Source organism: Protopterus annectens, chromosome 2.part1, assembly GCF_019279795.1.
Source record: "Protopterus annectens isolate FY-2018-M chromosome 2.part1, PAN1.0, whole genome shotgun sequence".
In the NCBI taxonomy this organism is placed as follows: Eukaryota; Metazoa; Chordata; order Ceratodontiformes; family Protopteridae; genus Protopterus; species Protopterus annectens.
The window spans coordinates 488,938,255-488,963,893 of NC_056729.1; the positions used below are offsets into that span (position 1 = coordinate 488,938,255).

At 42.8% G+C, this 25,639-nt stretch overlaps 1 protein-coding gene across 2 annotated transcripts in view; it reads left to right on the forward strand.

Annotated features, from left to right (window-relative positions):
- Positions 1 to 25,639, forward strand: part of TBC1D9 (TBC1 domain family member 9) — a 790,231-nt gene that overhangs the window by 554,757 nt on the left and 209,835 nt on the right. For both annotated transcript variants that reach the window (XM_044062283.1, XM_044062284.1), the window contains exon 13: positions 10,791 to 10,920. In XM_044062283.1, coding sequence (XP_043918218.1) covers positions 10,791 to 10,920 — 130 coding nt within the window. The remainder of the gene's footprint in view (positions 1 to 10,790; positions 10,921 to 25,639) is intronic.

Sequence of the window (25,639 nt, forward strand, 5' to 3'; positions counted from 1 at the left end):
TTCTACACATTTAGAGATCACACATACACCAAAAAAAATTTATAATGTGGGCTTGTTTTCCATGTCACTAGTTTATCAGATAAGCCATGCTAATGTAGATGCAGTGATTTGCAAATGTAATTACTTGACTGACTTTTTCATATTAGCAGCAATTGGGATTAGTTAACAGTTTATATCCATATTCTGGGTTAGGTGTTTTAGCTGTATGATTTATGGTTTAGTTTCCTGAGTGCAAGCTCACTTTTAATGGAAATGCTTGAGTTTAAACCAGGGTAGTGGTGGGGGTCAAGCCTGATCTGCCATCTCAACTCTTTCTTTTTTCCAGGACTGCATTTTTGTTTCCTTCGAGTGGACCCATAGTGAGCTTGTCCAGGATGTGGATGTGGAAACCTCAATAGTCTGGGAAATCACGGCAGTGTTTGCTGGTTGGTTTATGAGGAGCTCGAGTCTGATGTCAGACAGGTGGTGTGTTGCCCTGATTTTTAATTTGTTCACACTTTTCCCTATGTAAAAACAAATGCAATCATTACACTGTGCACGGTATATCACAAAAGCAGTGTTGCAATTGCCAGAACAAGTGTTGTTGATTTTTTAGTAGTCCTTGTTGCTCATGTATTTGGAGTAAGTGCAAAAAGGGGTGGTGGGGAGTGCAGGAGTAAGTTCCTCTGTTGTTTTCCTCCAGTCTGAATTTGCACTCATGCCAGTCCCTAATGTTCCTGGCTCTCTTACATATGAAACAAGGATGAGGTCCTAGAAGTTTTTTTTTCAGTTGTTTGTCTGTAATCATTATCCAGTTGTCAGTCACAAGCTTTCTGATGGTTTTATAATCTACTGTAAAAGTTAGTGCCATGGTTCTTTTTCTTTTGTCCTCCTGTGGATCACTGTGCTAGTTTCTGTTGAACCCTAGAAGTCTTCCAAGAGGCTCCCTTATAATGGATTCATCTGCCTGTTTTAAAGCACTGAGTTGAGCATGGAGTTTAGTAATCTGTTGCTGTTCCCCCTAGCCAGGAAGTCTTGGTTTAGGCTGATTAGATGTGTGATGAAATCCATAAGCTCTTTGGAGACGCGTGCAGTTCTCATCCCCTGAGATTTTGTAACATTTCACTTTGTGATCTGGGAATGCATGTTTTTACTGTGCAGCAACATATTAACCCTAGTTGGTTTTCTGAACAGGTTGTTGGAGATAGATTTGTTTTCACTGTCCTTTGATGTGGTTATGTCTAAAACATTGACTAGGGTCTTGTGTGACATGTAATGAATGGAAGCTAGTGGAATTACTGATATGGTTATAGTCATTCAGTGTGGCTTCGTCCCCCTCCCAGATGATAAATATGTCATCAATAAAACTGAGATAGCCAATGCAAAACAGGGGCTTTGGTAGACTGCCTCCTCCTCCCATTTTTCCAGAGCCATATTGGCCAGGCTTGGGGCAATGGCTGTCCCCATAGCTGTTCCAGTAGTCTGCTTATAAAACTTGTTGAACATGAAGTGGTTCTTCCTGAGGGTTAGGTCCAATAGTCTTTCTAGAACTTCTGTCCCTCCTGGTAATACATTCCTGTCCTTTTCATATGCATCTGTTGCAGATTGAATACAGTAGCTGTGTGGAAGCTCTGTATAAAGTGCTTCCACATATGTTGTGACTAGGATAGTAGAATTGCTAACTGGAATATCTCTAATTTTACCAAGAAATTCCAGAGAGTCTAAAAATATTTATTTTCCTCTGCCATTGGTTTTTATTATGGCATCAAAGTAGATGGATATTGTCTCGGTTATGGAACCACCACTTGCCACTACTAGTCTGTAGGGAGGATCAGAGATGAGGTTTTGGGATCCCAAAGAAGCTTGAAATTTTTCGGTGGGGGGGACAAAAAGTCAAAATGTTTGTCATCTAGTAACTCATCCTCATGTAGCATCCTTAGATGCTTTTTTAAATTATTATAAGCAGCATCCACAGTGCTAAAAATCACACTTACTGTAAAACCTGTTATTGTCAGGCATTTACTCAATCTTGCAGTTACAATCAGCTGTATCTGTGACTAAGATGCCTCATTCCTTGTCCGCCTTCATGATTCTGTGAGTAATTTCATTGCCAGTATTGTATAACTTCTTCCTATGTGGTTTACCCAGGGCCCTGCTGATGTCAGCCTTACATTTGGTCCAGTATGTCCTCAGTCTGGGGTGCACAGGGGGGTAAAAGTCACTTGGCTTTTTCCATTTTATACCATTGTCAATTTTATCAGTGTTGCTTTCGTCCTTGTCTTTGTCATTGAAAAATACATTGAGATTCAGTTCCCTCACATACAGTTTAACATGCATCACTATTTCCACCAAGTTACTTCTGTTCAATGGTATAAAAATCAGATCCTTACCCAAGATTTCTTGCTCTAGCTGAGTCAGTCAATTTTTCAAGTGGTTCCAGATTTTTGTTCTTTTTTGTTGTTGGGTCTGGTGGGTCCCTTCTTTTGTGTCAATTTCTCCAAATCCCTCAGCTCCCTGGCTCCTTTCCAGGGCCTGTTCCTCTGTTATTGGTGCCCCTGTGGAGACCTCTGAGTCTGGGTGAAGAGCTGTTCCATTATGTGCCTCCCTTTGGGGTTTGGTGGTTTTGAATGGTGGGGTTTCCCTCTGGTGTTTTCTTCATGTCCTGTTGCCTCGTGTTGGTGCTGGGTGCACCTTAGTTGGGTCCAGGTTCCTGTTGGCCCTGGTGAAAAACCTGCCTGTTGTCTGCTGACCAGAGAGATGTGGAAGGAATGTATGTGGCGAGGCTCCCTTGTGTTCCAGCGTCATGCATGGGGAGGTGGTTAGGATGTCCTTCAAGGATGCATCTGCAGTCATAACATATGGGTTGTCCTGCCTCAGGCAGCCCCTCGGTCGGCCAGATTCCAAAGTCTGGGTCTGGCCTCGGCTGATGTCGCACTTTCCCCGACGTCAGAGCGTCTGGGGTATAAAAGCATCAGCCGACGCCATCTTCCTCCGTCTTTCTTGCCGCGCGGTGCCCAAAGCAGAAGCTGTTCACAAGTGCCGGTCGGCCAGCTCCTTTGATTCAGCTACCGAAGACTTCGAAAAAGCTAAGTACCCCATTGGGGACTCTTTCTTGCCTCAGCCGATGTCAGATAAAGTAAATAATTGTTTAACCTGTGGGAAACAAATACCTCATAAGGATTTCCACTCTTACTGCCTCCCTTGCTTAGGCCCGGACCACGATGTCTCGGCCTGCTCTGCCTGTGCTTCCTTCAACCGACAAACGCTTAGGCGTCGGTCGGAGGTTGCAGAGGAATATTTTGGGGCTAGTTTTGCATATAAAATGCAGTCGGAGACTCCAACTTCACATGTAGTTAAAAAACGGAAGGACAAGGACCGACCCTCGCGGCCTGCGGTTTCGGCTGAAACCTCGGTCAGGCCTACCGCGAGTGTCTCGGCTTCGGCTGAAACCGAGTCCTCGGTGCTTCCTGTTGCCGAAACCTTACAACCGACTACCTCGGCCTCGGAGGCTCCGGCCGAGTCGGTTATTGAACTACCTTTGGAAACCGGTGTCCAGGACATGTCCGACACCATTCCTTTAGACAAGTCCACCCCTGCACGTGGTGCAGCCAGACCCCCTGCATCCATGTCCATTAAGGCCTTCTCTAGGGCTAAAGCTGCCAAACTTACCAAAGCTTTGCCTCCCAAGTCTACCTCTCAGAGGCCTTCTACCAGCACTCAAATTCTCAGCCTAGCAGAGGATCTTATCTCCTTAATTAGAGGTTCTCAACCTCACCCAGACAGGGGCTCTCTCCCACCTCCAGAAAAAAGGCCCAGGGTTGAGCCCTCTGACCCCCACTCTTCAGATGAGTCTACGGATGGATCTGTGTTGTCTGAGCACCAGCAGGAGGCCTATTCGGCCTACGAGGATTCTGATGCTGAAGAATCTATTCCTTCGGCCTCCCCTCCTGAAGAGTTTTCTTTTGGTGAGACACTGCATTCTATGAGAGAACATTTCCAATGGCAGGGCCAGGAATTTTCTGATTCCAGAAAAAGATTAAGGACCTTTTTGCATTTACCTCAGCATAGGCCTTTGGCTATACCTCCTGTTTTGAATGTTATTGATGATGTGTACTCTGACGCTAGTACAGCCCCTGATTCTCTCCCTCCGGCTCCTGCCAAACCTGATAGGTACTACAGGGTCCCGGATTCTCATTTTCACCTGTACAAGGCCCACACTGCAGACCCAGAAACCATTTCACAGGGCCCAAAAGGGGTGGCAGCTGCCACTGCTAAAAATCCTTTACCTTCTGAAAGGGAATCTAGAGCTTTAGAGCGATGGGGAAAGAAAGTTTATACTTCTGCAACTCTTTCTATGAGGGCATTAAATTGTCAATTCCATATGATTCAGTACCAAGAGTATTTGTTAGATGAATTATATAAGAAACTTTCCTCCTGTGAGCCCCTTGACCGTAAATCACTTCAGGATCTGGTACATAACTCACAGCAGGTTAGCAACCATTTTTTTGCAATGTGGTTATGATGCACTGGAAGCTTCATGTAGGTCAGCAATGACAGGGGCAGTTATACGAAGGCATGCCTGGTTGAAGGAACAAGCTCTACCGGACCATGTTAAAGCTAAGCTCCTAGATGCTCCAATGGAAAAACAAAAATGATTTGGTTCCACGGCCCAGGAGGTCTTAAAGAAGTTTGAAGAAAAGGCAAAATCTTTGCAAACAGTCAAGGACTTTCTGCAGGTACAACCACCGAGATTCATCAGAAATTGGCCTACTAAGAATTGGTCCTTTCCGGACTCAGAAAGATCACAGAGAGGCAGGAACAGGCGTACCAGAGGTAGAGGGCAAGCTAGAGGCCACTACAGAGGCCGTCAGTGGCAGCCACCAAACCAGAGAGGTAGTGCAGGAACAGCAACAACATCTGCTACATCAGGACAAACACAATGACTTACTTTTGACTCCACCAACCAGGGCTCAATTAGAAGCACCATTGGGCGGAAAGCTTTCTTTATTTTCAGAAAATTGGCATTACATTACAAGGGACTTATGGACACTGCAAATAATAGACAAAGGATACAGGTTCCATTTCCACACATTGCCAAAAAGAAAATGAATGCCAGACTTGCCACCAAATCAGAGGGCGGAGGCTTTGAAGCAAATCACCAAATTACTACAAATGAAAGCCATAGAGAAGGTTCCTCTCTCAGAACAAGGCCAAGGTTTCTATTCAAGGCTATTCCTTGTTCCAAGGAAAGAAAATCAATGGAGGTCTATTCTCGATCTGTCTGCGCTGAACACTTACCTCATTGTGCCGAAATTCAAGATGCTGACCCTACAGCAGCTTCTTCCCATGCTGGGCAAGGAGTCTTGGCTGGTGACTCTAGATCTCAAGGAGGCATACCTGCATGTCCCCATTCGACAAAGTTGCAGAAGACACCTCCGATTTCTTGCAGGATCAGAGCATTATCAATTCTCAGCATTGCCCTTTGGCTTATCTACTGCGCCCAGAGTATTCACAAAATGCCTGGCAACAGTAATTGCACACTGCAGACTTCAGGGGATTCAAATCTACCCATATCTGGACGACTGCCTGATACAAGCGGACAGCAAGACAAATTTGTTAAAGGACTTGGACTATGCCATCAAGCTATTACAGGCCTTGGGATACACAGTCAACATCCAAAAATCAAGACTTGTGCCATCCCAAAGGATAACCTTCTTGGGTGCAGATCTAGATACAACCACACAAATGGCCTTTCTCACAGAAGAAAAGCAGAAACAACTTCCAGATTACTTCAAGAATCTGACAAGACAAACTCAGCTAACTGCAAGGAAAATCCTGCAGGCCCTGGGTTTCATGGCATCCTGCATAATACTAATTCCACAAGCCAGGCTGCATATGAGAAGATTGCAATGGTACCTAAGGAGTGTATGGACTCAGCACAGTCACAGCTTAGAAACTCTGATTCCAATCATACCTTGCCTTCAAAAGGAATTCCTGTGGTGGGCTCAAGCCTGCCAGACCAACAGAGGGTTACCTTTCATCAAACCAAAAGCAAACCAAACCATCACCACGGACGCTTCAGACCGAGGTTGGGGAGCACACATGGAGGACAAATGTATCCAAGGACTATGGTCTCAAGGGCAGCTGCAAATGCACATAAACCAAAAGGAAATGCTGGCAGTGATGCATGCAATCGAGGCTTTCAAACCTTTCCTTCCACAAGGCCACCTGCTAATAAGGACAGACAACACCACAGTTATGTGGTACATAAACAAGCAAGGAGGCATGCACTCCTACCCTCTATGCAGACTGGCTATGAATCTATGGGATCTTTGTTTGAAACACAATATACAACTACAGGCCCAGTTTGTGCCAGGGAAAGACAATACACTGGCAGACAGCTTAAGCAGAACTACCATGGATGCACACGATTGGATGCTGCACCCAGACATCTTCTTACTCATAACTCAGACATGGGGAAGGCCCGAGATAGATCTGTTCGCCTCACCCCACAATCATCAACTGAAAATTTTTTGCACCAGGACATACCATCCACAAGCATGGAAGGTGGACTCTCTCTCTCTCAGCTGGAAAGCCCGAAAAGTCTATGCTTTCCCACCAATCCCATTAATGTCCAAGGTTTTACTGAAGATCAGAGCAGAACAGCCAAAAGTGATCCTGATAGCTCCAGACTGGCCAAGGCAACATTGGTACCCACTGTTGAAGAGCTTGTCACAGACGAAGCCGTGGCATCTCCCATTATGGCCTCTTCTTCTGACGCAGAACAATTACAAGAACCTGCATCCCAACGTAAAGACCTTGCAGCTAACTGCCTGGAGAATACCATGACTCCTTCCCAGGACAGCTTATCCCAGAGGGTAAAGGACATTATTATGGAAGCTCGCCGCCCTTCCACAAGGAAGGCATACTCAGCAAAATGGAAAAGATTTCTCATTTGGAACACAACAAAAGGCCTTGATGTGACAGTGATGAACATGTCACATATACTGGAATACTTAGCAGAATTGTTCCACAATGGCCTGTCTTATTCTTCCATTAAAATACATGCCTCTGCAATTTCAGCAGAATACAATGTAAATCCTCCTGTCTACTCGCATCCTCTCTTAAGACAATTTCTCAGAGGAATCAAAAACATCAATCCTCCAAGGAGACCACCTTTACCTACTTGGGACCTCAACTTTGTGCTGGAAAAACTAACACTTCCTCCATTTGAACCAGCAGTATCGGCAGATCCACAGTTTCTATCCTGGAAAACTGCATTCCTTCTGGCCATAACTTCAGCAAGAAGAGTATCTGAGTTACAAGCTTTAATGGCAGTGCAGCCATTTCTTATTTTTCATCAGGACAGAGTTTCATTAAGAACCAACCCAACTTTTATGCCAAAGGTGGTATCTAGAGTATCCTTGAACCAAGCAATTCATTTGCCTACATTCTTCCCAAATCCACAAAATAAAGGGGAGAAACTTCTACACACCCTGGACATACACAGACAGTTGCGCTACTACTTGGACAGAACTAGAAGTTACAGAAAGACTGACCAGCTGTTTGTAGCATATGCTGCTGGGACACAAGGAAAAGCAATTTCCAAACAGACAATCTCAAAATGGATAGGAAATTGCATTCGCTTTTGCTACTCCTTTCATGGAAAGACTGTTCCTGTGAATATTAGGCCTCATTCCACGAGAGCCACAGCCACCACTACAGCCTTCCTAAGAGGGGTGGCTACCAAGGACATTTTAGAAGCTGCTACATGGAGCTCCGTGCATACTTTTGCCAAGCATTACAATTTACCCTTATACTCCAGATCCAGAGCAGGTTTTGCAACAGCAGTCCTGCAGGGTCTCTTAACTACACCATCATTTTCTTAGTACCTCCACCCCCAGATTGGCTATGGTATTCTACCCATATGTTATGACTGCAGATGCATCCTTGAAGGACATAGTACAGTTTTGTACCTACCATAAATGTAGATGTCCGATAGGTATGCATCTGCAGTCAGGTTTACCCTCCCTCCTTCCCCTCTGTAGTATTCCTAGGGTGTTTACCCCTTCATTAGCTAGCTGGGGGAATCTGTTATGGTGTATTTGTTTGTATATAGATACATATATATGTATATATATTTTTTGCATTATGTTTGGAATTTTTTGGCATTTTATCCAAATTTAGCCTTCATAGAGGGCACCTGGCATCTGGGGCAAGAAAGACTGAGGAAGATGGTGTCGGCTGATGCTTTTATACCCCAGACGCTCTGACGTCGGGGAAAGTGCGACATCAGCCGAGGCCAGACCCAGACTTTGGAATCCGGCCGACCAAGGGGCTGCCTGAGGCAGGACAACCCATATGTTATGACTGCAGATGCATACCTATCGGACATCTACATTTATGGTAGGTACAAAACTGTACTTTTGTCATGCTTCCGAGGTGGTTAGGTTTGTCATGCTTCCAGTGCCTACAAAATATTTCCCACCATTGTGTCTGAGGTAGAAATGGATGAAAATTAGGGACACTTTTTAAATGTTACTCGGTCACTTAGAGGGGTAACCGAGCAGGATTTGTATCAACTTGTATTTTCTAAACAATGGTAAATAGTACAAAACTTTAATGTCTAGCATTATTGACTGACTATAATCCTAAGCAATTTATAAGGGGAAGGAGGAGAAAAATATGTCCGGCACTTTCCTTGCCAGCCGAAGCAGTAAACTTCCCTGGTGCTGGAGTAAGACACAACTTGGCACTGTTGAGAGGAACAGTCAACTCACTAAATAGTGTGGAGCTGAGTGTGCATGTAACACAAGCATGTACATCATACTTTACTTGTGTACTAATTCACCATGCAGACATTTTAAAAAAACTAACAGATGTTTAACTTAACTATATCTGCACAGAAGACTGAATGAAATGCTTTCCAATTAACTGCACTACCATTGAACCCACTTCTGAAACAAACTAGTGTCTAGATAGCTAAAAAGGAGAAAAGGAGGTTGAGGTACTACAAGGACAACTTTCCTTCCAAATATGTGCAGAAATTGATATTCAGAATGCAAGCTCCCACTTGTAAATTACCAGCTGTTGAAACACAAGGATGCTGAACAGACAGAAGAAGAGAAAGTTACATACCTGTAATGCTACAAAGTTCATGACATTGCAAGCCTCAAAAAAAAAAAAAAAAAAAAAACTAAGAAAGCAGGACAGAGTCTACCATAATGGATGCACCCTTTAGACTGTGTCACAGTTGACAACAAAGGCATATAACAGATACCCACCCAGGCCGCCCTACATGGACGTCTTTTGGGGGAGCTGTCACAGATGACAGAGGATGGCAGTAGCAGTGAAAAAAAAAAATTCATTTGACAGTAGGGACCATTTGCAGGTACTCTGTCTGCCCTGCTAGGTCCATCACTCAGAATGTCAGGTTGAGCTGCCTGTGCCAAGATTACAAAAAAAAAAAAAATTTCCTCATGCTGCTGAACAGCCTGCTACTGCCCCTCGCCCTCCCACAGTACCTACTCACTTCTAGTTTAAAATGCATGAGCTGCTTTCTTTGTACTCCTTGTCCTGTAACAACAAATAGAAATCTACACAAACTGACCCATGAGGTGTTGTACCTAGCTATTCAGTTTGAGTAGCAATCTGTTCCTTGCCGTTCACAGCAAGAAAGTTGTCGTCATCTCCCCTATTGGATTTTGGTGTGCTATGGGTGCTTCTCTGCCCTTTAGTTATTTATTCTTGTTAAGTAAAGAAACTGGTGCAGTTCGTAAATTAGGAATACATAAATAAATGGCAGAAGAGCACCGCTGGTCAGCAGTCTAGTTCTCCTAACCTTAAGGCTAGCCATGAGTGGGAGGAAAGCAGTCATGTACCTTTCTTGTATACCTGGACACCTGTGTACAGTGATGTATGTAAGGTTTTCCACAAAGTCATCTAAGAGCATTTGCTCTGTTGCATCTATTGTTGTATTTATACAATCAGTTTTCCAGTTGGCCATTTTTGCTCCCTTGCCTGCTGACCATCAGACTACCCCCATTTTTTACTTTGTACAAGTGTCCATACCACAGTACCATATGCATAATGTGTCTTACAGTGAAGCCATCGTACTAGTAGCCATGAGAGTTGCTTGTGCCCTCGCCAGCACCTGAGGGGTTTTCTGTATGGTTTGAACCACCTAGATGTGGGTACAACCTACTCTGGTCACTTCAGAAATCCACTGCACCTATGCAGGTGCACATTCATATGCACTGATTAATGAAGGATACTACAGGGTGGTGACTTGGTATGCTGAAAGCCCCCCTGACCACTCTCTTTTTGTAAGACCACACCTCCTCTGAGAGAGTGGAGCAGTTATCATACCTGCTCTGCCCTTTTCTCCCCCTTCTTTCCTTCCCAGGATGGGCAAGCCCACCCTTTCTTGCCAAAGCTTTCCTCCAGGTTGTAAACAGGGCTTTATCCCTTATTTGTACAGTTGAGCTGCCATTAGAAATAGCTGCTTCTGACTGCCCTCATCTTCAGTTTATTTCATCTGAAATACTACACATTGTCTCTGCAAAAATACTGAGGTTTTGTATTTTTAATCTTGATTAATTTGGGTCCAGAAGGAAGAGTTAGTCCCTGTGCAATAGTAGCAGTGCTTGTTTAATTAAACAATGCTATAGTACTCCGAAATGGAGAAACAAGGCTGCTCCCTGCAGGATTAGACAAAGGAGGCCACACCTCCGCTGTTTAAAGTGAAAAGAAACTGTAGTATTGCAGGCCTTTACTGAGTGTTTTAATCTCTCTGATGTCATGTTTTGCAGGTACCTGGACAGTGTAACAAACAACGACAGCACCCTGCCTCCTATTCCTCACCTACACTCCCTGCTCAGTGATGGTAAAGACCCTTATCCAGAGGTCGACGTTTTCAAACTCATTGCAACTTCTTATGAGGTGAGAGATTACAAAATGCAAAGTTTTGTTAGATAAAGTAGATTGAATGGTGTAATTCATTTTGACAGAACAATTTGTAGCAAGTCAGCCTGGAGACTCTGAGTAATTTAATGGAATTATTGCAGACGTATCAGTCCTGTGAAGAAGGCCATTGGTGGAAACATGAATAACAATTAGGAATAAGGGAATAGTAGGAGAACTAGTAACAATTAAGGTTAAGGAAATGGGCGGAGCACATACCACTCAACCTCTTAGCACAAGAAATCTGGACAAAACCTAAAATAATGGGGGGGGGGGACAAAGGCCCAAAAATAGGGATAGATTTTAAGTATTGCTCTTATAGACATAGAAAGTTGCATTTGTCTTAACATGCATTTCTGAAGGAAATGAAGTCTGAAACTCAAATGTATGACATTATTCAGTTATGTTAATCATCAGTGATTTGCCAGAAAACCACAAATGTTATGAAGAATCGGTCAAAAATAGGCAAAAATTTGGACATTCTCTGAAAATCTGGGCAGTTGGGAGGTATAGCGGGGTATAAATTACAGTTGGGAATAAAGGAATGGGGGAGCGTGAATAACAGGAATAAGGGAATGTGAACCCTGACTAGAGACTGCAGTATGAAAATCCTGACTGAAAAGTAGTCTGAAAGCAGAAAGTTTTGTACCCATGATGGAAAGGAAAATCTGTTTTGCATATAGGTGTGTGTGTGTGTGTGTGTGTGTGTGTGTGTGTGTGTGTGTGTGTGTGTGTGTGTGTGTGTGTGTTCCATTTAAATTCCAGTTTGAATAAAAATGAAATATCCAAACTCAAATAAAGCAGGTATGAATGGAAACTATGTCTACTTTTTTAAAGACAAACATGTTTACAAAGTAGACATGTAATCAGTCAAGAAGGTTTGTAGGTAGACAAAAAGGTACAGAATGTTGTTAATGTAAAATGTAGTTTTTGGGTAAGACATAGACATTGTAATCCTGTACCCTGTTATCTGTCTATCTATGTATCTGTCTGTCTAATTCAGTTCGAGCACTAGGTAGGTGGGTTGGTCAATGTAACTTATTCAGCCATGACCTGGGCCATAAGATAGCTTAAATACAATGTACAGTTTGCATTTACAGAGGTACAAGAAGGATGACAAAAACAGTGGATATCTTTTGAAGCAGGTCAACATATGTAGGACAAAAAACTTGTCATGTTCATTATATGCATTTTGTGGAAAATCAGTATGTGTAGGCATACACAAAAGACACAATGTACAGGACATAAGGGTTATACATTATATACAAAATATGCACATAAATCTTAAGTCAGCTGAGGTCCCCAAACATTGGTAAAGCTAAACAAATAGGCAGGTGCTTGCTGTACTAGTCCTCTATCCATTATCTTGAGAGCACAGCATTTTGTTACGTAGAGTTGTCTTGAAATGTAATGTATTGTTAACATCACAAACTGCTTCACGTCTAGTAATAACACGGATAAGTCTGACACTGATGTGGAATTTATTAGTGAGAAATAGAGATTAAATATGTACTCTATGAAATCATACAAGAAATCATGGATGAAAACAAAAACAGCTGCTTATATTTTCAAAACTAATACCGGAAAGCTGCAGAAAGTTGTGATAACTGGAAGTGTAGGCCTCAGAATGCCTTTATTTTTAAAAGAAGTGTTTTGTTTAATTTTGTAGAATGCTATTTTAGGCAGTCATTTGGTTCTGTTATTGAGTACTTCGATATCACTGTAATATGCTGTTTCTTGTAACCTGCACTTTCCTGGTACTTTTTCTAATCCTTACCAACATCTACATTTCCTGGTTCTGCCTATTCCTTCACTCTTTTACTGTGTGGTTCTGCCTTATTCTTTTGTCTTGTTTTCTTTTGGTTTATTCCTTATTTTCCTTTCGTCTTAGATCCCATATTTTCCTGTCTGTGAGACCTTATGAAGAACATATTCGGGTTTTTCTGGAGTATGGGCTGTTTTAATCTTCATATCTCACTGTTAGGAATTAACAGATGCAGTCCTCAGTAGCATACCTCTCAAACTGTCAGCACAAAAAATCTGGACAAGGCCAAAATATCATGGACAGATTTTAAATATCCCTTTTATAAATGTCGGAAGTTGACAGAGTAACAGGTTTTGCATTGCCATCATACCTCTCAACTGTTCAGATTTTCACAGAATATTCAGATTTTTGCCTCAAAATTTTGTTCTGTTCCTCATAAAATGTGTGGTTTTCTGGCAAATCATAGGTGTGATCTGAGGAATGAATTAAATCATCTATTGCAAGACCACCAGTTATTGGAGATCCCACATTCTGCCTCTCAGTAGTCACCTTGGGATTAGTGCTTCTGTTTTCTGCTGGTGAGAGGAGTACAGTGACATTATTTCCTGGAGAGTGATGATCACCAGAAAGCCTAGTAACTGCTTTATAGGTGACAGCTTGGAATACGTGCTTATAGTCTGATCCTGGTGAGAGTAGGAGTAGAGTGCATTGATTCCTGACTGCTGCTGGTTGGAGAGTGAGTATCTTGTGCTTAACGTTCCTGATTAGTTTGGTTGCTGTTCAGGGTATCTACCAGGAAAAGGCTACAAGCCCCTTGCATCATCTGGGACAAGACTGTGGATCACTAAACAGGCTGTGGCCTGCCTCTTGTCTTGGGATTGGTGCTAACATTTTGCTTCTGGTGAAAGAAGGAGCAAAGGATCATTGTATCCCAACAGAGTGAAGCTTTGGTGAGACCAGCATTAGTAGCGGCCAGGCATTAGCCATTCGTGTGACTACCCTCTTTTCATCATTTTTGACAAGCTAATTCTTTGTTTCAGTAAGTACTGCTTGATTTGTTCCTAACTTCAGAATATCTGTGTAAATATTTCATCCTTAAATTTTCAGTGTCTATGTATTAGTTTCCCCTCAAGTATTTGGCAGTCCTCTGTATAGACTCAGACACCCTGAGTGACATTTTTCCTACATACGTACAATTGAAATTTCTCCATTACCTAGTTGCACACAGGATAACTAGCTGGCAGTGACTAGCACTGCCCCCATAGTTGCAAACTGGATACTCATGACAGTGATTGATATTCTCACTCCAACTGTCTAATCAATAAAAAAGGGTTTGTTGCCCTGCAGTGGCTCTTCTGGACAGTGGCACAGGGAACTAATGGCTCTGCTGGACAGAGACACAGGGAACTAATGTAAGGGGGCAGCGAAAGACAAATTCTGGCTAGGCTTACAGATGCCCTCAGCAGATAGCCTAGTACTTGCCTATGAACCTATGGATATGAACTTTTCTACGGTCTCCATTACCGGTATGGTGGATATGGGCATCCTGAGGCAATGTAGAAATTGCCTCACGTTTACTGACAACCAGTTAATTCTCAAACAAACTGATATGGTATGTGAGAGATGTATTTACACAATGTCACTGGAGGCAAATCTCTCAAATAAAAGTACTTGTGTCAATAAGCTTGTTAGTAGTACACACGTTGCACCCATCACGCACAATTTAAAGCAGACATATCGACTCACATATGCTGAGGCACTTAATTGTAACCTTTCTTAACCACAAAGACCTCCTAGATGAAGTACACATATCAAATACCCTCAACAGCCCCAAATTCACTCTTTCAAAACAACACCCCATCAACACACAGAGCTACATCTCATGGAGCCCCTACCTCTAAGCCCATAAGGCAAGCCACCACATAATCCAACATTCTAGTCATTGGAGACTCCGTTGTGAGACACACTGATGTCCCTCTCACCAAGCTGAGTAAGGAGAACGTTATGGCCATTTGCTTATCAGAGGCTAGGATCCACCACATTACACAGGCATTCAGGTCATTAGACCACAATTACCAATATGACTCTGTCATAGTCCATGTGGAAGTAAATGACCTGAGACTTACCTCCCTAGACTATATGAAGAGAGACATCATGGAGAGATGGCTTGCACCTGTCGACCTTAGGCTTTCGAATACTGGCCAAGGCTCTTGCCACCTCCATAGTGCCTTTTTTAGGCAAGGCTCAAAAGACAAACCCACCTCAATAAACAACACAAGAAACCAGAAACTGAGGGTAATGCTACTCAATGCCAGAAGTCTAAACCTCAAAATGCATGCACTCGAGGCACTCCTTAGCACGGAGCAAATCGATATCTGTGCAGTAACAGAAACCTGGTTCAAAGCTCCAGAGAGCACCCCAGCACTACCAGGCTACAACTCATACCATAATTTTCGGCCCCAGAACCCAGACCGAAATACAAAAGGAGTGGGTGTATCCATTTTCATAAAGGATACCCACACCTCCAGGTTAGTAGCACAGCACGAGGCCTCGGAGACCATCCATGTGCAACTAATAGTGGGCAAAGCTGCTTTTCATATCGTAGCCTGCTACAGATCACCTACCTTGTCTCAGGACCCCCACTTGTCATTCCTGAGAACATTGGAAAATATAAAGGTCCTACCTAACACCATAATATTGGGAGATTTCAACTACCCAAACATTGACTGGGGTAACTACTCAAGTTCAAACTCCTTTGCCCAACACTTCCTAGAGTTTATAAACTCAAATGCCCTGGAGCAACTGGTCACCACGCCCACAAGAGGTGACAACATACTGGACCTGATCATCACCAACATGGGGGATCAGTGCTCCACACCAGAGGTAAACCCCTCGCTGGTAAGATCGGATCATAAACTAATAACACTGGACAGCCACATCCCGACCCCACCTCCAAAAACTTTTCAAAAGCCAACTTCACATTTCTCAAGACCGAGGTGGAAAGTTTCAAAGCCCCCTTGCTAAAGGATAATGCTACCCAAACTGCAGAATCCTTTACAAGTGCATTCTATGAGCATCTACAAGGATGCATGGATCGAGCCATCCCAAGTAAAACCAAGACTCACTCCTCCAAAAAGAGGAAACCAGTCTGGTGGTCCCCGGCCATAAATAAGTTATACAACAGGAGGAGGAAACTACTACATGATGGAGCAAAATCCCAAAAGGCGAAGGCATCACTGATCAATATTAGCAAGAAACTACGATCCTTCATAAAATCATCCAAGGCCAGTTTCAAAAGAAAAATTGCCAAGGACTCTAAAGATAACCACAAAGCCTTCTTTAGCTATGTCAAAAATCTAGGTGGCAACTCTCAGATATGCTCTGAGCTAGTGCAAAATGGCAAAAAATACACTGAACCAACTGACGTTGCCAACATCCTGGCTGACAAGTTCAGAACAAACTTCACCCCCCCCTCACCCCCAAAAGGGCCCGTGTCCATCCCAGAAAAATGCAGAGCCCCAGACATCACGGACACGCAGGTAAAAACAGCCCTCTCCAAAGCTAAGAACACAGCATCAATGGGACCAAATGGTGTCCCAGGCTGCGTCTTACATGAGCGCCAAAAATAACTAAATCCTCACCTAAATTCACTGTTCAGACTCAGCCTTACCACAGTCTATGTACCCAAAGAATGGTGTACAGCAACAGTCATCCTGCTGCACAAAGGTGGTGCCATAACAGAACCTGGGAACTATTGCCCTATAAGCCTGACTAGCCTGGTCTGCAAATCTATGGAGTGAATCATCATGGAACTCCTAAACAGAGACATTGGGAACCTCCAGACACTGGACCCTACCCAATTTGGCTTTGTTAAAGGCAGATCCTGCTTCCTAAACCTAGTTGACTTCTTTAAAATAATTACCAAGGCCATAGATGAAGGAAAGGTAGTCCACACAGCCTACCTGGACCTCGCTAAGGCCTTCAACACCATTCCCCACTCTGGCATCATAGATAAGCTCACCAGCTTGAACATTAAACCCTGTGTCACAAGATGGGTGGCCAACTGGCTCACGGATAGAACACACATGGTCAGAATTGCGGGTGTCCTGCCCGAGACTAAACCAGTTACAAGTGGCGTACCACAGGGCTCGGTCCTGGGACCCCTCCTGTTCGGTATATACTTCTCTGAGGTACAGGCAAGCACAGGAGGACTATGGCTGACCAAGTTCACAGATGACTGCAAACTGGGGGCAATAATCGACTCCCCGGTGGACACAGACATCCTCCAGAAGGGTCTTACAGAGACAGATACCTGGTGTCAAAACCATGGCCTCAAGCTGAATGCCAAAAAATGCATAGTCATCCTCTTTGGGAAAAACAAAGTTCCCACGAATTATCACATAGGTGGTAATCCACTTAGTACGGAAGATGTAATTAGGGAACTGGGGACCCAAGTAGATAGTAATCTCTCCAATAATAATCACATTGCCAAAGTGGTTAGAAATTCCTTCTATGTAGCCCACCTAATCACGAAAGGGTTCGCCTCTAGATCAACAGTGGTCATTGTGCCCCTCTACTCATCACTCATTAGGCCCATAATAGAGTACAATGCCCCATTTGGAATGTACCTTACTCGACACCTGCAACAGCTGGAAAGACCACAGAAGTACCTCACCAAGAGGGTCATGGGCCTCAAAAAGATGCCCTATGCAGCTCGACTAAAGAAACTCCAGCTCTACTCTGTTGCTTACTGCCTGCTCAGAGGTGATCTGTGCTTGACGTATAAGGCCATGTCCAACCCAGAATTAATGGACATGCTCCACCTCAAGAGAACCAAATCTCTTAGAGCCACATGCTCCAGTGAACTAAACCTCAGCACAACAATAAACAGGATGTGTTGGAGGGATAGATTCCTGTCCCAGAGACTTCCTTCACTCTGGAATAGAATCCCAGTTTATGCAAGGCAGAGCCCCTTGCTGATTCTCTTCAAGAGAAATCTTGACGAGTGGATGGGAAATCGTAAATTTACCCCTGGGATCACTTCAGTGGCCCTGCTAGACAGAGGCCCAGGAAACTAATTTAAAAGGGAGACAAAAGCCAACACATTCTGGTAGGCTTAAAAATGCCCTTGGGCAGATAGCCTAGTACCTACCTATGAACCTGTGTGTTTCAGGTTGGTATGAGCCTCGCATTGAGCAACATTTTACCTTCTCCAAGGATGGTGCCACAATATGAACAAAAGATGATTGATTTTAATGATTGGCTTAGTTTTTGGTATCATTCTAAGGGGGTGCAATATTTGTCAGCATGGAAGGAAATGGTCAACAGACCATGTTGTTTGCCAGGGATGGTCTGCACCTTTCCCATCTAGGCTTTTAAATATTAGCTAAAACATTGTCTTCCCTCATAGTACCTTTTTTAGGCAATGCCAAACTGAAAGTACTACCAACATAGCAAATCAAAACCAAAAAATTCTAAAGGTATTACTGCTCAATGCTAGGAGTTAAAAGAAAAAACTCCACTCCCTAGAACTCTCTTTACCCTGCACTCTAGAGAATGCTGACATCTGTGCTGTCACTGAAACATGGTTTTAAAGCCATGGAGAGCACACCAGCAGTGCTAGGTTGTAATGCCTTCCAAACATTTAGGCCAGCTACTTCACAGGCAGGGACTAAAGGTGGAGGTGTCTCTATTTACATAAAATATAAATATACTTCAAGGCTTGTCAAACAGGACAATGCACTTGAACTGCTCTATGTTCAAATCACCATAGGCAAAATCCAATACCACTTCCTTGCAAGCTGTAGGTCCCCCTCTGACCCAGGAAACCCATGCCATGTATTTAAACGTATTAGAAACACTAACCATCAAACCCAATACCATATTCATGGGTGACTTTAATTACCCCACTATTAACTGGGAATCCTATACGATACCAAACCTACATGCACAGAGATTCATGGATTTTGTAAACACAAAGTCCCTGGACCAGATGGTCAATACACCAACCCAGGGATGCAACTGTACTGGATCTGGTCCTCACTAATATGGGAGAGTGCTGCACACACTCTGTAATGCCTTCCCTGGTAAGGTCAGACTACAAAATGGACTCCTTTGAAGTAAAAATAAAACCTGGATCCCCAGCTAAACCTGGAATATTCAGGAACTATTCTAAGGCTAACCTGCTGCTATTAAGTGAGAACCTGGCAAAATTTCAAGCCCCCGTAAACCCTGAAAAGTTGAACACTGCTGCCTATGCAGAACTATTCACAGAAACCCTGCATAAGCATGTTAATAGCTGCATAGAGGTAGCTGTACCCACCAGGATGAAATACAGAACTAACTCAAAAAACAAGCCACCCTGGTGGAATCATAAAATCAATAGGCTGTATAACAGGAGGAAGAAAGTCATGGCAAAAATTAGGAGGTGCAGCACCCAGCAGAATAAATGCACTCATCAAACTAAACAAACAACTCAGAGGACAAATAAAGTCTAGCAAAGCCAAATTTGAGGTAAGTTTGGCCTTCCAGGCCAAGGACAGCCACAAAGCATTCTTTAGATATGTCCACAACCTCAAAGGCAATACACAGTTGTGTGCAGAGCTCATTGTAAATGGAGCCACCTGTACTGAGCCAGACGATATGGCAAACCTCCTGGCTGATCAATTCAGCTCCAATTTTACCCCTCTCTTCCCCTCAATCTTCACTTAGGAAATATCATCAAATGTAACCCCCCCCCCCTTACTATAACTAGGGAACAAGTCCTTAATGCTCTGTCTTAGACCAAGAGCACTGCATCTATGGTCCCAGACAATATCCCAGGATGCCTTCTAAATAGCATGAAACATGACCTGTCAGGGCCTCTGGAATTACTATCTAACTGTAACCTCCAAACAGGTTTCGTGCCTCATGAATGGAGAAAGGCAACAGTTATTCCTCTGCACAAAGGTTGGCCATCTAGAGACCTTGGAAACAAAAGACCCATAAGTCTCACTATTCTTGTATGTAAAGCCATGGAAAGAATTATCATGGAGATGATCAATAGAGATATAGTAAACTTCCAGACACTGGACCCAACCCTGTTTGGTTTCGTCAAGGGCAGATCATGCCAACTCAATCTGGTAGACATCTTTGAGAAGGTCATCAAAGCAATGAATGAGGGAAAAATTGTTCACACTGCCTACCTTGACCTGGCCAAGACATTTGACACAATAATCCACTCAGGCAATGTTGACAAACTCAAGAGGTTTAGTACAAACCCATGTGTCACCCAGTGGCTAGCCAACTGGCTGACAGGACCCAGGAAGTTAGAATTGGGCAGTCCACCTCTATAAAGAGGACAGTATCTTAGGGATCAGTACTTGGACCGCTCCTTTTTGGCATTTACTTCTCAGAAATTAAGGCCAATGTCAGTGGTCTCTGACTGACTAAATTTGCAGATGATTGCAAATTAGGAGCCATAATTGAATCTCACACTGACACAGATGTTCTCCAGGAGTGGCTGACACAGATAAACAACTGGTCTCAGAGCCATGGACTAAAACTATATGCCAAGAAATTCATAATAGTATCCTTTGGGAAGTCATCCATCCCTGGTAACTGCCATATTGACAACACACCCGTTAGAGTTGACCCAGTAGCCAAGGACTTAGGGGCACACATAGATAGTAATCGAACCTTTGGCCATCATGTGTCTACAGTGGTGAGGTAATCATTCTATATTGCACAACTTATAAACAAAGGTATGGGATCTAAGTCCAAGGAAGTCATTGTTCCACTGTATTCGGCATTCGTCAGACATTTCATTGAGCACAATGCCCCCTTTGGTGTGTACCTACCCAGGCATATCCAACAACTGGAACGTCCACAAAGGTTCATCATTAAAAGAATGCAATTCACAAGTAAAATGCCCTATGCAGATCACCTCAAGACCCTTTTTCTGCATTCTGTCTCCTACAGACTTTTGAGGGGAGATCTATGCCTGGCATACAGGGCATTATCAGACCCCACTCTGATGGACCTCCTGCATATCCACAAAACAAACAGCACCAGAATTATCTGTAGTAAAGACTTAAACCTTGCCTGTGATATAAATAGGTCCTGCTGGAGAGATAGGTATGCATCCCAGAGACTTCCATGTCTATGGAACAGGTTCCCTATCCATGTGAAGCAGAGTTTCTCCCTAAACTAATTCAAGTGCAACTTGGATAATAGTATAGGAAAACAGACATTTTTCCCTGGTTTGTCACCTGTATCTCTAATGGACATAGGCAACCTGTAAATATTTCATCTCCCAAACCTCTGCTTACACTTATCAAGGGTATCAGAACTTGTCAGAGATTTGGGATGCATGGCTAGGCTTAAAAAAGCTCTTGTGGTCGTTAGCCTAGTAAACACCTATGTACTAAATAATGACATATATTTGAATTTCAGACTTCATATCCGTTTAGAAAGTGCATTTTAACACAACACCTGTTATTCTAGCTACTTACTAAGTTTATAAGAGCAGTATTTAAAATCTTTCCCTATTTTTGGGTGTTTGTCCCCCCATTATGTCAGGCTTTTGTCCTGATCTCTTGGGCTAAGAGGTTGAGAGGTATGATTCCATGCATTTTCTGAAGTTCAAAAGTCTGTCATTATTTAGTGACTTCATTCTTCAGTGTTTTGTCAAAGAAATCTACATTTTATTAGGAACAGACCAAAGAGCACATTACAGTGTCTTTAAGAATGTGGGCAGGAATCATTCAATACACTCCTCTATAGTATGGATTTTAGGCTAATGACCTTCCACAGATCCTGTCCTTATCAGACTGTAGTAACTGTTATCTTATGCAGGTCAAAGCAGTGTGTTATAAGCAAGCTTCAGCTTGACAGACCCCAGGAAAGACTATTACCACCAATAAGGTAAAGGAACCCTAGGAAGTGCCCAGACAGCCTAGAGCTACTCAGCTGTTCCTCCCTTTGTACTTCCCACCTTTAACATCAAACCATAGTACTATGTATCCCTCAAACACTTGACACTCTAATCTTAGAAACTGTCTTCTTTTGTGAGTTTCTAATTAACTACCTTATCCTCCATTTACTAAATTACTTTCAGAAGAGAAGTATATAAGGAGTCTGCTCACATTTTTCATCTTTGCTACTAAATGTGGAGTACACTTGTTATATTCTGCCCATGGATTCTACCAATAATCAGAAGAAAGAAAGCAGCATACATTTTAGTGATAGATCTGCTTAATTTATTCATTTATTTCTAGACATGTGTTAATGAAGTTAACAAACTGGGTTGAGGTCCAGTTTTAGTAGAGGACTGTGAGCATTCTGGTTAGTTAACTTGTTCAGAGTCTTATCATAGGCAAGTGGAGACCAGTATCATTAATCTTGTTCCCAAACATAAATGCGTTAATGTGAAGAAACTTGTTAAATTACCATGTCAGATTATTCACTTACATGTGCCACTATTTACATATATCTGGGAACTAATGAAACTGATATAAGGCTGGTCACCAAAAATGGTCTTGCCTACATAAGCTACGTGTTATCCAGGTGGTACACAACTCTTTCTAGTATAGCCAAAAACATAACCATGTCATTACTCTATATATAAAATTGTGTCTAACATAAATGTTTCTAAAGCCTGTCACTGTATCATCAGAATTTCTAGCATGTGACTTTGAATTTGATTTGAATCTTGGCGTTTGTTCTTGCTGCTGTGCGTCCCTGCTCTTGGTGTTCTCGCAACTATTTCCTCCCATTACCCATATTTCTGCCTCTGAAACAGCCCTGCCGGGAATCTTATACCTTCTGCATTCTATGCCCTGGAACAAAGTGTCTCCGTGATACTTGAAAAGACCTAAAGAAATATACTTAAAGTGTTACTGTTTGGTTAAAACTGTAAAGTCAGTGTACCCTAGCTCTTGTTAGTTTGCTTGGAGGTCGCTCCTTCCCAGGGTTGCCAGCTGCAAAACCCCCTCCCACTTTGCTTCTGAATTATACCCTCTTCGTTATCCTCCCTGCTGTCCTGACTCACTCGATACTTTTCTTTTCACTTTTTCTGTCCTCTCTCAGCCTTTCAAATCCTTTCACCTTTCCCCTTCTTTCCTCTAGCTACTCTACTCTGTTATCCCTTTCCTTTATTACACTTTTCTCATCTAGTCCCCTCTATTGCTGTATTCCTACAGCTTTTCTGTGCTTTCCCTGCCTCATTTCTGCTCTTTGTCACCCCTGATTTAACCTTCCCCTATTCCTTTACTGCTCTCTTCTTTGCTTGGCTGATGGGCTACTTTTCTGCTTTTTCGAGACTCAGGGGCTAGCCTCTGGGCTCCACCTCCACGCACCTTTCCTGTCTTCCCATCCCCCCTCACCTAATTTCCAGATCGGAAGTTTTATTGGCCCCTTGCTGATTGTGGCGCCATCTTTGAATCTTGGCATTCGTTCTTGCTGCAGTGCATCCCTGCTCATGGCGTTCTCGAAACTAAGTAAGTGTTTGTGGAAAAACATAACTTAGAATTGCTTATTACTTTCATTGCTGTATTGTAGTCTGTCTCTGTTTTAAATTGTGAAATCTGCATTTTCTCTGATTTGTTTAGCAAACCTTATTGTTTTCTTTTTCTACTTGTACTACTGTATTTTTAGTAATTTGCCATATACATTGACAGAACTACATAGCAGTTAGGGCTATTGTAATTATGTGTTTAGTGTAACCTGTCTTGTTGCATTCTCACTAGCAAGCAGGCTTTGAAATCTATTATTTCAAACTGTTTCACTTTTTATGTTTGTGCTGGACTTTTGTCATTATATCCAATTGCATTAACTGCACTCTCTCTGATATTTATCTGCAACGTATCTACTGTGTTTCAGCACATATCCTATTTGTAGGTCAGCATATTTTGTCGCTAAATAAGCATAAATTGGACTGCATTGCCTGAACTGTGTAGTGATTTAGGTGTAACATAACTATCTGGTATAGTTTTGCTTCATTGCAGAGTGCTAAAAGGCATTTACGGCTGTTCTTTTTGTAATTGGATGGCATGCGGTTAACGGCCATGCCGCCTTATACCTGCTTCTCGATGGTTAAATGCTAATTGATTGTTTTACTCAGTTGAAACTATTTTTTATTTAGTTGACATGCTGTGAAATCCTTAACTGCTGAAATAGTTGCCAGGCACGCAGTACACTACATTCTGAACTGTTGGTCCATGCTAGTTGTTTATTTGTAAAACTCTGCTTTACTGTTGTATAATACTGTTTGCTCCTGCTATTTGATTAATATTTCTTGTGTTTCTACTGGCCCCATCCCTTACCCTGAACCTCCTTTCACTAATCAACCTTTTTTTTTTATTTATTTATCCATAGCTATCTCCTCCCATTACCCATATTTCTGCCTCTGAAACAGCCCTGCCGGGAATCTTATACCTTCTGCGTTCTCTGCCCTGGAACAAAGTGTCTTGAAAAGACCTAAAGAAATGTACTTTAAAGTATGAACTGCACTGTTTGGTTAAAACTATATTTTTAGTCAATGTACCCTAGCTCTTGTTAGTTTGCTTCAAGGTCACCAGCTGCAAAACCCCCCTCCCACTTTGCTTCTGAATTATACCCTCTTAGTTATCCTCCCTGCTGTCCTGACTCACTCGATACTTTTCTTTTCACTTTTTCTGTCCTCTCTCAGCCTTTCAAATCCTTTCACCTTTCCCCTTCTTTCCTCTAGCTACTCTACTCTGTTATCCCTTTCCTTTATTGCACATCTAATTCCCCTCTATTGCTGCATTCCTACAGCTTTTCTGTGCTTTCCCTGCCTCATTTCTGCTCTTTGTCACCCCTGATTTAACCTTCCCCTATTCCTTTACTGCTATTTTCTTTGCTTGACTGACTACTTTCTGCTTTTTCGAGACTCTGGGACTAGCACCACTCCGTTCACCCTCGCTACGCTCAAGCTCACTTCACTCCCCTACCCTATTCCCATTCTCACCCACCCCATTATAATTTCCTTTATACCATCCACTCCTACCCCTTCCTGTTCTCATCAGCCAATAACTGACCACTTCCTGTCTAACTAAAAACTTACATCACTTCCTTCCCTATCACACCCAGCCTAAAAACTCTACAACCTCATACTAATCATGTTACACCTTATTATTGCCACAACACTCCTCCTATTTCTCTCTACTCTCTTCATATCACTCCCACCTCGTTATCCTCCAGTACACTCTCCCACCTCCTACACCAATGATAATCAACTAACTAAATCCTTCTATCATATCTCATCAACTCTATTCAACCTCTCCACCTCATGCCCACATAAACTGCGTATACTTCAACTCCTCTCTCCTATCCACAAATCTAAATCTAAAACAAAAGCTACACAAACTACTTATACTTATCACAACACACCCACTTCTCACTAACAACCTACTCACATCTGGGGACATCCACCCCAACTCAGGCCCCACCCCCCTCATATAAAAACCACTCCCCTCTCCTGCCATTTCTCTCATCACACACTTCATCAAACTCACCCTTATCCAAACACTTGTCTATATATGGACTAAATATTCAGAGCCTATCTAACAAAATCACTGAACTCCATTTCTGGTTAACTCATACAACCCCCCCCCCACATCCTTGCCTTATCTGAAACTTGGCATAAGCCTCACATCACCAACAAAGAAATTCTCCCACCAGGCTATATCTGTCTCTCTGACAGATTCCCAAAAAAAAGAAGTGGTGTAGCCATCCTACACTGCAATAGTCTCAACCTCTCACCTTTTCCCTCTACCATCCCTGACTTCCAATGTCTTCCACCCAGCTGAACCTGTCATCTTAAACTGTCACCTCAGCCCCCACAAAAAAATTGCAGTTGCTTCTATCTATATTCCTCCTGGAAACAATTTGTCCCTCTTAGAAAATATTCTATCCTGGTTTTCCCAGAACATA